General features: G+C 54.6%; 1 protein-coding gene across 2 annotated transcripts in view; it reads left to right on the top strand.

Moving 5' to 3' along the window:
* Positions 1-1,275: 1,275 nt before the first annotated feature.
* LOC148135309 (uncharacterized) overlaps positions 1,276-11,456 on the top strand; it is a 44,852-nt gene continuing 34,671 nt past the window's right edge. For both annotated transcript variants that reach the window (XM_087985047.1, XM_087985046.1), the window contains exons 1-3: positions 1,276-1,398; positions 5,373-5,413; positions 6,680-6,809. In XM_087985047.1, the coding sequence (XP_087841173.1) occupies positions 1,339-1,398; positions 5,373-5,413; positions 6,680-6,809 (231 nt within the window). In that variant the 5' untranslated portion in view covers positions 1,276-1,338. The remainder of the gene's footprint in view (positions 1,399-5,372; positions 5,414-6,679; positions 6,810-11,456) is intronic.

Here is an 11,456-nt window from a genome sequence, read left to right as displayed (position 1 = left end):
TTGTGAGCTCTGTTTCTCACACCTGTGATGCAGAAATTCCTAACAAAGAGAAAATAAGGGACAGGAAGATGCAAAGACAAGAACCTACAGCTGCCTGGTTTTGAGATGTGAAGCGTTGTTTTGTAAATCTTGATTGGGAGTTTTATCAGACCAGTATTACAGAAGGGAAGGTAAAAGAGGAAGAAATTGTAAATAATGGTTAGTTAATTACTCTCTGTTATACTTTACGAAATAAAGTTGTTAATTTTCACTTTACATAGTTCTTGGCCACTTGAATTTTTTACAGATTACTGCACGGGATAAATCTTTTCCGTGTTGCTGGTTTTAAACCAAGCAGGAGAGTTTACCCTGTGTTGGAACGTACAGGGAAATTTGGCTGTCTGGATACTGAATTGGTTGGCCGAATGAAGACAGCAAGTGGTAGTGGATGGAAAGATGTGGGCCAAAAGCAGGCAGTAGTTCAGTCTGGGAAAGCAGCATGGATGAGTTGGGCCGAAGGGCCTGTTTCAGTACTCTATGAACTCTGTTGCCAGAAATCGTCTGAGGATGCCTGATCAAGGAAAGGACCAGGAGCAGAATGGGGTCGAAAGCAGGGGGTGGGGTGGGAAATAGACGTGAGAAGGCCACCTCACACCCTTACACACCTCTGCCCCCCGAGGGTCAGCGACTGAGATCGGTCCAATCCACCTCTTGCTAACCCACTTGGTTGGGGACAAGCCTGCAGACACTGGAATCCAAGATAGACCAGCAGGAGGCTGGAGGAAGGCAGCATCAGGAGGTGGACAGGCCAACGTTTCGGGTGTAACCAGCCCACTGTTGAACGGCATACTTATTTTCAGTAGGAGGGACTTGCATCGGTGTGGCGCCTGTCACGTCCTTGGTGGTGTCCCTCCCTCACAGGCAGCCCCCCCACACACACACACACACAAAGTACCCTTCAGCAGTACAAGGCCACTCACTTATCCCCTCAGTCAGAGGGCTCTGGCTCGTTGGCTGCGGATTTTTTAAAAATTAAAACAAAAACCTCTCGAATTGTCGCTTGGCTGTTTATGGGACCTTGCTGTGTGCAGAACCGCCCCTGTCAGGACAGCCCGGGGAGGGGGGCTGTCCCAAACCCCTTGGCCCACCAGAGGGGGGAAAGGAGAGAGACATGGGACTGATCCCTTCGGTGAGAGGTAACAGCCCCTTTAAGACAGAGGGTAGCTGTCCCTTCCAGAATGTCGTCACCCCTGGCAACGACCCACCACTTCCGTCAACAAAGCCCAGGGGCACTGAGACAGTCTATACTTTCCTCCTCTGAGAGCGCAGAGAGCCTTCCAGTCCCCCACAGGAGCAGCCATGTGTACCCCCAAGAAGGAAGAGGTTGTCAAAGAAAGCTTGATGTCAGACACCATGCAGGTACTGGGCTATTCGACCAGGGAAGGGGGAGCAGGCAAGGAAGGAGGGGTGGGGGGTGTAATTGAGCTGGAGGGGAAAGGGCTATTCGACTGGGGGAGGGGGCAGGCCGAGAGGGGAAGGGGCTATTCGACTGGGAGAGGCAGGCAGAGAGGGGGAAGGGGCTATTCGACTGGGAGGGGCAGGCAGAGAGGGGAAGGGGCTATTCGACTGGGAGGGGCAGGCAGAGAAGGGGAGGGGGTTATTCGACTTGTGGAAGGGGAGGGAGGAGGCAGCAGGGACTGACCGCGATCTGCTATTCGAACGGGAGGGGCTGTTACAAAGGGCAAGGTGGGTCATTCGATTGGGGGGGACGGGCAGGGAGTGCAAGCTGAACTATTCGACTGGGGACGGAGGCACACGGAAAACCAGCCATTGGACTGGGTGAGGGAGGGGGTTGGTGGGAACAGCGAGGCAAGGACTGCGGGAATGCTATTCAACTGGGGAGGCAGCGCCAATAAGACAGTTCCCCGAAGGTGGAGGCAGTCAGAGGTGGCTGGAATGAAGCAGATGAGAGACTGCGGGCTGGCTATTCGACTGAGGTTGTCAGTCCAGGGCGATGGGTGGCTATTCAACCGAGAGGGGCAGGGAGGGGACTGCAAAGCTGGCTATTGGACTGGGAGTCAAAACATGTGGTGCTGGAAAAGCACAGCAGGTCAGGCAACGTCCGAGGAGCAGGAGAGTCGATATTTCGGGCATAGGCCCTTTATCGGGAATGCGGGGTGGCCCAAGGGGACCGAGAGATAAGTGGGAGGGGGAAGGTCGCTGGGAAGGCGATAGGTGGGGGAGGTCAGGGGGAAGTAATGGTGATAGGTCGGCGATGAGGGTGGAGTGGACAAGTGGGATGGACAGGTAGGATAGTTCAAGATGGTGGAGGACTGGATCTGGGGTAAGGTGGGGTGGGGGAAGGGGAGATGAGGAAACTGGTGAAATCTACATTGAGCCCATGTGGTTGGAGAGTCCCGAGGTGGAAGATGAAGCGTTCTTCCTCCAGGCGTCGGATGGCTAGGATTTGGCAGCGGAGGAGGCCCAGGACTTGCACAGAGTGGGAGGGGGGGGAAGTGTTGAACTGTTTCGGCCGGGGGGGAGGGTTGGTTGGTGCCAGATACAGAAGGATCCGTCAGGGCCTTGGATGGAGGATAGCAGGCCGGGACGATAGACCTGTTGGAATTTCAATGCCCCTTTAGCATTGACCAACAGGAAGGAACTGGGGATGGGGGGGTGGGGAGGGGAAGTGGGGAGGGGGGGGGGGGTGGTAACCCAAATTCAAATATATTGTCAGTCTGTGCCCCCTAAGTAAGCCCACAGCCATCACATTCATTGAATGGCAGGGCAGACTCGATGGGTTGAATGGCCTAATTTCTGCTCCTATGTCTTATGGATGACTAATGGGTTCAAGAGGTAATGGCAAAGTGGGGGGGGGGGGGGGTTTGGAGGTCAAAGGTTGCAAAAAAAAAGGATGTAGGGCAGGTAAGATAAAGAATCTCACCTCCAATTGGGGGCTGGGGTTTTTAAAAAATCAGACACAATCCATCCACCTCCCCATGCTCAGTTACCAGTCCCCTCTTCCTCCCTGGTGCTCCTGTAAAAACCAGCAACGCAGAAAAAGATATATCTCATGCAGCAAAATTCAAGAGGCCAAGAACTATTTTAAAGTAAAAATGAGCAGCTTTATTTCTTGAAGTATAACAGAGAATAACAACTGTTTACAATTCTTTCTCCAACCTATCTTTCTGGGCAGTGTGTAGATGTTGTTGGCTTGGCAGTTCTCATCCCAACTGTTCAATTTTCACTGGTCTCATACCCCCCCCCCCCCCCTCCCCTGCCAAAGCATCGGATGTGTCATTGGCTCTTAAGATTATCAATATCCTCAATTCAATTGGAGTTTGGTATTTTTTCTGGGTATAATTTAAACTGATTGACCTAATTTGAATCTGTTCTGTCATTTCCAGGCAACCAGCCAATCAAGTTGTTTGACCAAATATACGTGTAGATGAATAGGAAGGGTTTGGAGGGATATGGGCCGGGTGCTGGCAGGTGGGACTAGTTTGGGTTGGGATATCTGGTCGGCATGGACGGGTTGGACCGAAGGGTCTGTTTCCGTGCTGTACCCATCTCTATGACTCTATAAATGTTACATTATGTATATTTTTCAGAACACTCTGTAGTTTTTGCTAGCTCTTAACGCTCTTCAAGGTCCAGTACATCCACATCTTCACAAACGCTGGTAAAACAAAATAAAATCTGATGGGGTGGGTCATAGAATCACAGAGATACGCAGCGCAGAAATAAGACACTTTGGTCCAACTGAATTAATCTAGTCCCACCTGCCAGCACCCGGCCCATATCCCTCCAAACCCTCCCTATTCATATACCCATCCAAATGCCTTTTAAATGTTGCAATTGTACCAACCTCCACCTCTTCCTCTGGCAGCTCATTCCATACACGTACCATCCTCTGCGTGGAAAAAGTTGCCCCTTAGGTCTCTTTTATATCTTTCCCCTCTCACCCTAAACCTATGCCCCTCTAGTTCTGGACTCACCCACCCCAGGGAAAAGACCTTGTCTATTTATTCAATCCAACCCTTCATAATTTTGTAAACCTCTATAAGGTCACCCCTCAGCCTCTGACGCTCCAGGGAAAACAGCCCCAGCCTATTCAGCCTCTCCCTGTAGCTCAAATCCTCCAACATCCTTGTAAATCTTTTCTGAACCTTTTCTAGTTTCACAACATCCTTCCTATAGCAGGGAGACCAGAATTGAGCACAATATTCCAACAGTGGCCTAACCAATGTCCTGTACAGCCGCAACATGACCTCCCAACTCCTGTACTCAATACTCTGACCAATAAAGGAAAGCATACCAAACGCCGCCTTCACTATCCTATCTACCTGCAACTCCACTTTCAAGGAGCTATGAACCTGCACTCCAAGGTCTCTTTGTTCAGCAACACTCCCTAGGACCTTACCATTAAGTGGATAAGTCCTGCTAAGATTTGCTTTCCCAAAATACAGCACCTCACATTTATCTGAATTAAACTCCATCTGCCACGTCTCAGCCCATTGGCCCATCTGGTCCAGATCCTGTTGTAATCTGAGGTAACCCTCTTCGCTGTCCACTACACCTCCAATTTTGGTGTCATCTGCAAACTTACTAACTGTACGTCTTATGCTCGCATCCAAATCATTTATGTAAATGACAAAAAGTAGAGGACCCAGCAGCGATCCTTGTGGCACTCCACTGGTCACAGACCTCCAGTCTGAAAAACAACCCTCCACCACCACCCTCTGTCTTCTACCTTTGAGCCAGTTCTGTATCCACATGGCTCGTTCTCCCTTTATTCCGTGAGATCTAACCTTGCTAATCAGTCTCCCATGAGGAACCTTGTGAGATATGATTTCCCGCGCACAAAGCCATGTTGACTATCCCGAATCAGTCCTTGCCTTTCCAAATACATGTACATCCTGTCCCTCAGGATTCCCTCCAACAAATTGCCCACCACCGAGGTCAGACTCACTGGTGTATAGTTCCCTGGCTTGTCCTTAGCACCCTTCTTAAACAGTGGCACCACATTTGCCAACCTTCAGTCTTCCAGCACCTCACCTGTGACCATCGATGATACAAATATCTCAGCAAGAAACCCAGCAATCACTTCTCTAGCTTCCCACAGAGTTCTCGGGTACACCTGATCAGGCCCTGGGGATTTATCCACCTTTAACCATTTCAAGACATCCAGCACTTCCTCCTCTGTAATCTGGACATTTTGCAAGATGTCACCATCTATTTCCCTACAATCTATATCTTCCATATCCTTTTCCACAGTAAACACTGACGCAAAATACTCATTTAGCAAGGCAGGACAGTGATCAAGTTGGGGTGCGAGGGCTGCTGTAGCCAAATAGCCAGTGCTTACCAATCTGCTCTCTTTTGCATTTCAGAAGGAGGAGGAGATAAATGAACTCTTGAAAAGAATAGAGAGGTAAGAGGAGGGACGCTTTGAAAGGGGGTGAATGTCGGAGTTGGGGGGAGAATGGGGGATTCGCTCCCAAGGGGAGTGGGGGGGAGAATGGAGGACTCACTCCCACAGGGAGTGGGTGGAGAATGGGGGACTCACTCCCACAGGGAGTGGGGGGAGAATGGGGACTCGCTCCCACGGGGAGTGGGGGGGGGGAATGGGGGACTCGCTCCCAAGGGGAGTGAGGGGGGAGAATGGGGGACTCGCTCCCATGGGGAGTGGGGGGAGAATGGGGCACTCGCTCCCACGGGGAGTGGGGGGGGGGGGGAATGGGGGACTCGCTCCCAAGGGGAGTGAGGGGGGAGAATGGGGGACTCGCTCCCACGGGGAGTGGGGGGGAGAATGTGGGACTCGCTCCCACGGGGAGTGGGGGGAGAATGGGGGACTCACTCCCACGGGGAGTGGGGGGAGAATGGGGGACTCGCTCCCACGGGGAGTGGGGGGGGAGAATGTGGGACTCGCTCCCACGGGGAGTGGGGGGGAGAATGTGGGACTCGCTCCCACGGGGAGTGGGGGGAGAATGGGGAACTCACTCCCACGGGGAGTGGTGGGGAGAATGGGGGACTCGCTCCCACGGGGAGTGGGGGGAGAATGGGGGACTCGCTCCCACGGGGAGTGGGTGGGGGGGGGGAATGAGGGAACTCGCTCCCACGGGGAGTGGGGGGGGGAGAATGGGGGAACTCGCTCCCACGGGGAGTGGGGGGGGGGGGATTGAGGGACTCGCTCCCACGGGGAGTGGGTGGGGGGGGGAATGAGGGACTCGCTCCCACGGGGAGTGGGTGGGGGGGGGGGAATGAGGGGACTCGCTCCCACGGGGAGTTGGGGGGAGAATGGGGGACTCGCTCCCACGGGGAGTTGGGGGGAGAATGGGGGACTCGCTCCCACGGGGAGTGGGGGGAGAATGGGGGACTCGCTCCCACGGGGAGTGGGGGGGAGATTGGGGTGTTCGCTCCCACGGGGAGTGGGTGGGGGGGGGGAATGAGGGACTAGCTCATTGGGGTGTGATCAGACCCAACAGATGCATTTACATCGGGTAGCTGGAATACACAAGTGGGAAAGGGTAGAGGAGGCTAGTCTGGAACAGTAGGGCCGAATAGCCCTGGCTGTTGAGCATCTGGTTCCAAGCCGTTAGCCCGGTCGTGCCCGGGTGGCTGAGTGCCACTCTGGTGAAGCAGGTATAGACAGGACATGAGGCCAGCTCCTTTCACCCACCGGACTGTTTCCCGGCAGGTGGGAAAAACTCATCAAGGAAAACAGGATCCTGAAGGAAACTCAGATGTCGCTGCAGGTCAAGCAGAACCAAAAGCAGGTCAAAGCGATCCTGGACGAAGTGAGACTGGCCTCGAAAGCACTTCTGCTGGTAAACGTTCAGACTTTAACTTATAAAACAAACCTTCCTCTGGGCTCGAGTGGGAAGAGGGGAGTGTGAGAGGGAAGGTGGGAGTGCGAGGGAGGGAAGGAGGGAGTGAGAGGGAAGGAGGGAGTGCGAGGGAGGGAAGGAGGGAGTGTGAGAGAGAGGGAAGGAGGGAGTGAGAGAGAGGGAGTGAGAGAGAGAGGGAAGGAGGGAGTGCGAGAGAGGGAGTGAGAGAGAGAGGGAAGAAGGGAGTGAGAGAGAGGGAAGGAGGGAGTGTGAGAGAGGGAGTGAGAGAGAGGGAAGGAGGGAGTGCGAGAGAGGGAGTGAGAGAGAGAGAAGGAGGGAGTGCGAGAGAGGGAGTGAGAGAGAGCGAAGGTGGGAGTGCGAGAGAGGGAAGGAGGGAGTGCGAGAGAGGGAAGGAGGGAGTGAGAGAGAGGGAAGGAGGGAGTGCGAGAGAGGGAGTGCGAGAGAAGGAAGGAGGGAGTGCGAGAGAGGGAAGGAGGGAGTGTGAGAGAGAGGGAAGGAGGGAGTGAGAGAGAGGGAGTGAGAGAGAGGGAGTGAGAGAGAGAGGGAAGGAGGGAGTGCGAGAGAGGGAGTGAGAGAGAGAGGGAAGGAGGGAGTGAGAGAGAGGGAAGGAGGGAGTGCGAGAGAGGGAGTGAGAGAGAGAGAGGGAAGAAGGGAGTGAGAGAGAGGGAAGGAGGGAGTGCGAGAGAGGGAGTGAGAGAGAGAGAGGGAAGAAGGGAGTGAGAGAGAGGGAAGGAGGGAGTGCGAGAGAGGGAGTGAGAGAGAGGGAAGGAGGGAGTGCGAAAGAGGGAGTGAGAGAGAGAGAAGGAGGGAGTGCGAGAGAGGGAGTGAGAGAGAGCGAAGGAGGGAGTGCGAGAGAGGGAAGGAGGGAGTGCGAGAGAGGGAAGGAGGGAGTGAGAGAGAGGGAAGGAGGGAGTGAGAGAGAGGGAAGGAGGGAGTGAGAAAGAGGGAAGGAGGGAGTGCGAGAGAGGGAGTGCGAGAGAGGGAAGGAGGGAGTGTGAGAGAGGGAGTGTGAGAGAGGGAAGGAGGGAGTGCGAGAGAGGGAAGGAGGGAGTGTGAGAGAGGGAAGGTGGGAGTGCAAGAGAGAGTGAGTGAGAGAGAGGGAAGGAGGGAGTGCGAGAGAGGGAGTGAGAGAGAGGGAAGGAGGGAGTGAGAGAGAGGGAGTGAGAGAGAGGGAAGGAGGGAGTGCGAGAGAGGGAAGGAGGGAGTGCGAGAGAGGGAGTGCGAGAGAGGGAGTGCGAGAGAGGGAAGGAGGGAGTGAGAGAGAGGGAAGGAGGGAGTGAGAGAGAGGGAGTGAGAGAGGGAAGGAGGGAGTGCGAGAGAGGGAGTGCGAGAGAGGGAGTGCGAGAGAGGGAAGGAGGGAGTGCGAGAGAGGGAGGGTGAGAGAGGGAAGGAGGGAGTGCGAGAGAGGGAAGGAGGGAGTGAGAGAGAGGGAGTGCGAGAGTGGGAATGAGAGAGAGGGAAGGAGGGAGTGTGAGAGTGCGAGAGAGGGAGTGAGAGAGAGGGAAGGACGGAGTGCGAGAGAGGGAGTGCGAGAGAGGGAGTGCGAGAGAGGGAAGGAGGGAGTGCGAGAGAGGGAGTGTGAGAGAGGGAAGGAGGGAGTGCGAGAGAGGGAAGGAGGGAGTGCGAGAGAGGGAGTGCGAGAGAGGGAAGGAGGGAGTGAGAGAGAGGGAAGGAGGGAGTGAGAGAGAGGGAAGGAGGGAGTGCGAGAGAGGGAGTGCGAGAGTGGGAATGAGAGAGAGGGAAGGAGGGAGTGTGAGAGTGCGAGAGAGGGAGTGAGAGAGAGGGAAGGACGGAGTGCGAGAGAGGGAGTGCGAGAGAGGGAGTGCGAGAGAGGGAAGGAGGGAGTGCGAGAGAGGGAGTGTGAGAGAGGGAAGGAGGGAGTGCGAGAGAGGGAAGGAGGGAGTGCGAGAGAGGGAGTGCGAGAGAGGGAGTGAGAGAGAGGGAAGGAGGGAGTGAGAGAGAGGGAAGGAGGGAGTGCGAGAGAGGGAAGGAGGGAGTGCGAGAGAGGGAGTGCGAGAGTGGGAATGAAAGAGAGGGAAGGAGGGAGTGAGAGAGAGGGTGGGAAGGGGGGAGTGAGAGAGAGGGAGTGAGAGAAAGGGAAGGAGGGAGTGCGAGAGAGGGAGTGAGAGAGAGGGAGGGAAGGAGGGAGTGCGAGAGAGGGAGTGAGAGAGAGGGAAGGAGGGAGTGCGAGAGAGGGAGTGAGAGAAAGGGAAGGAGGGAGTGAGAGAGAGAGGGAAGGTGGGAGTGCGAGAGAGGGAATGACAGAGGGAAGGAGGGAGTGCGAGAGAGGGAGTGAGAGAGAGGGGGAAGGAGGGAGTGAGAGAGAGAGGGAAGGAGGGAGTGCGAGAGAGAGGGAAGGTGGGAGTGCGAGAGAGGGAGTGCGAGAGAGGGAGATCGAGAGCGGGAGTGAGAGAGAGAGGGAAGGAGGGAGTGCGAGAGAGGGAGTGAGAGAGAGAGGGAAGGAGGGAGTGCGAGAGAGGGAGTGAGAGAGAGGGAAGGAGGGAGTGCGAGAGAGGGAGTGAGAGAGAGGGAAGGTGGGAGTGTGGGAGAGGGAGTGAGAGAGAGGGAAGGTGGGAGTGAGAGAGAGGGAATGAGAGGGAGGGAAGGAGGGAGTGCGAGAGAGGGAATGAGAGGGAGGGAAGGTGGGAGTGCGAGAGAGGGAAGGTGGGAGTGAGAGAGAGGGAGTCAGAGAGAGGGAAGAAGGGAGTGCTAGAGAGAGATTGAGAGAGAGGGAAGGAGGGAGTGCGAGAGAGGGAAGGTGGGAGTGAGAGAGAGGGAAGGAGGGAGTGCGAGAGAGGGAGTGAGAGAGAGGGAAGGTGGGAGTGAGAGAGATGGAGTGAGAGAGAGGGAAGGAGGGAGTATGAGAGAGGGAAGGAGGGAGTGCGAGAGAGAGAGGGAGTGAGAGAGAGGGAAGGAGGGAGTGCGAGAGAGGGAAGGAGGGAGTGAGAGAGAAGGAGGGAGTGAGAGAGAGAGAGGGAAGGGAGTGTGAGAGAGGGATGGAGGGAGTGAGAGAGAGAGAAGGAGGGAGTGAGAGAGAAGGAAGGAGGGAGTGAGAGAGAGGGAGGGAAGGAGGGAGTGTGAGAGAGGGAGTGCGAGAGAGGGAAGGAGGGAGTGTGAATGCGAGTGAGGAAGGGAGTGGTAGTGTGTGCATGTGAGAGAGAGAGACAGTGAGTGAGTGTGTGTGAGAGACAGAGAGTGAGTGTGTGTGAGAGACAGTGAGTGAGTGTTTGTGAGAGACAGTGAGTGAGTTTGTGTGAGAGACAGTGAGTGAGTGTGAGAGAGAGACAGTGAGTGAGTGTGAGAGAGACACAGTGAGTGAGTGTGTGTGTGAGAGAGAGAGACAGTGAGTGTGTGTGAGAGACAGTGAGTGAGTGTGAGAGAGAGACAGTGAGTGAGTGTGTGAGAGAGACAGTGAGTGAGTGTGAGAGAGAGACAGTGAGTGAGTGTGTGTGAGAGACAGTGAGTGAGTGTGTGTGAGAGACAGTGAGTGAGTGTGAGAGAGAGACAGTGAGTGAGTGTGTGTGTGAGAGACAGTGAGTGAGTGTGTGTGAGAGACAGTGAGTGAGAGTGTGTGAGAGACAGTGAGTGAGTGTGAGAGAGAGACAGTGAGTGAGTGTGTGTGACAGACAGTGAGTGAGTGTGAAAGAGAGACAGTGTGAGTGTGTGTGAGAGACAGTGAGTGAGTGTGTGTGAGAGACAGAGAGTGAGTGTGTGTGAGAGACAGTGAGTGAGTGTGTGTGAGAGACAGTGGGTGAGTGTGTGTGAGAGACAGTGAGTGAGTGTTTGTGAGAGACAGAGAGTGAGTGTGTGTGAGAGACAGTGAGTGAGTGTGTGTGAGAGACAGTGAGTGAGTGTGTGTGAGAGACAGAGAGTGAGTGTGTGTGAGAGACAGTGAGTGAGTGTGTGTGAGAGACAGTGAGTGAGTGTGAGAGAGAGACAGTGAGTGAGTGTGTGTGAGAGACAGTGAGTGAGAGTGTGTGAGAGACAGTGAGTGTGTGTGAGAGACAGTGAGTGAGTGTGTGTGAGAGACATGGAGTGAGTGTGAGAGAGAGACAGTGAGTGAGTGTGTGTGAGAGACAGTGAGTGAGTGTGTGTGAGAGACAGTGAGTGAGTGTGTGTGAGAGACAGAGAGTGAGTGTGAGAGAGACAGTGAGTGTGTGTGAGAGACAGTGAGTGAGTGTGTGTGAGAGACAGTGAGTGAGTGTGTGTGAGAGACAGTGAGTGAGTGTGAGAGAGAGACAGAGAATGAGTGTGTGTGAGAGACAGTGAGTGAGTGTGTGTGAGAGACAGAGAGTGAGTGTGAGAGAGACAGTGAGTGTGTGTGAGAGACAGAGAGTGAGTGTGTGTGAGAGACAGTGAGTGAGTGTGTGTGAGAGACAGTGAGTGAGTGTGAGAGAGAGAGACAGTGAGTGACTGTGTGTGTGAGAGACAGTGAGTGAGTGTGTGTGAGAGACAGTGAGTGAGTGTGTGTGAGAGACAGAGAGTGAGTGTGTGTGAGAGACAGTGAGTGAGTGTGTGTGAGAGACAGTGAGTGAGTGTGTGTGAGAGACAGTGAGTGAGTGTGTGTGAGAGACAGAGAGTGAGTGTGAGAGAGACAGTGAGTGTGTGTGAGAGACAGAGAGTGAG

The sequence above is a fragment of the Chiloscyllium plagiosum genome, unplaced genomic scaffold, assembly GCF_037043375.1.
Source record: "Chiloscyllium plagiosum isolate Xiang-an unplaced genomic scaffold, Cpla_swu_hap1 HiC_scaffold_50, whole genome shotgun sequence".
Taxonomy (NCBI): domain Eukaryota; kingdom Metazoa; phylum Chordata; class Chondrichthyes; order Orectolobiformes; family Hemiscylliidae; genus Chiloscyllium; species Chiloscyllium plagiosum.
This window is presented reverse-complemented; position numbering and strand designations above follow the sequence as displayed.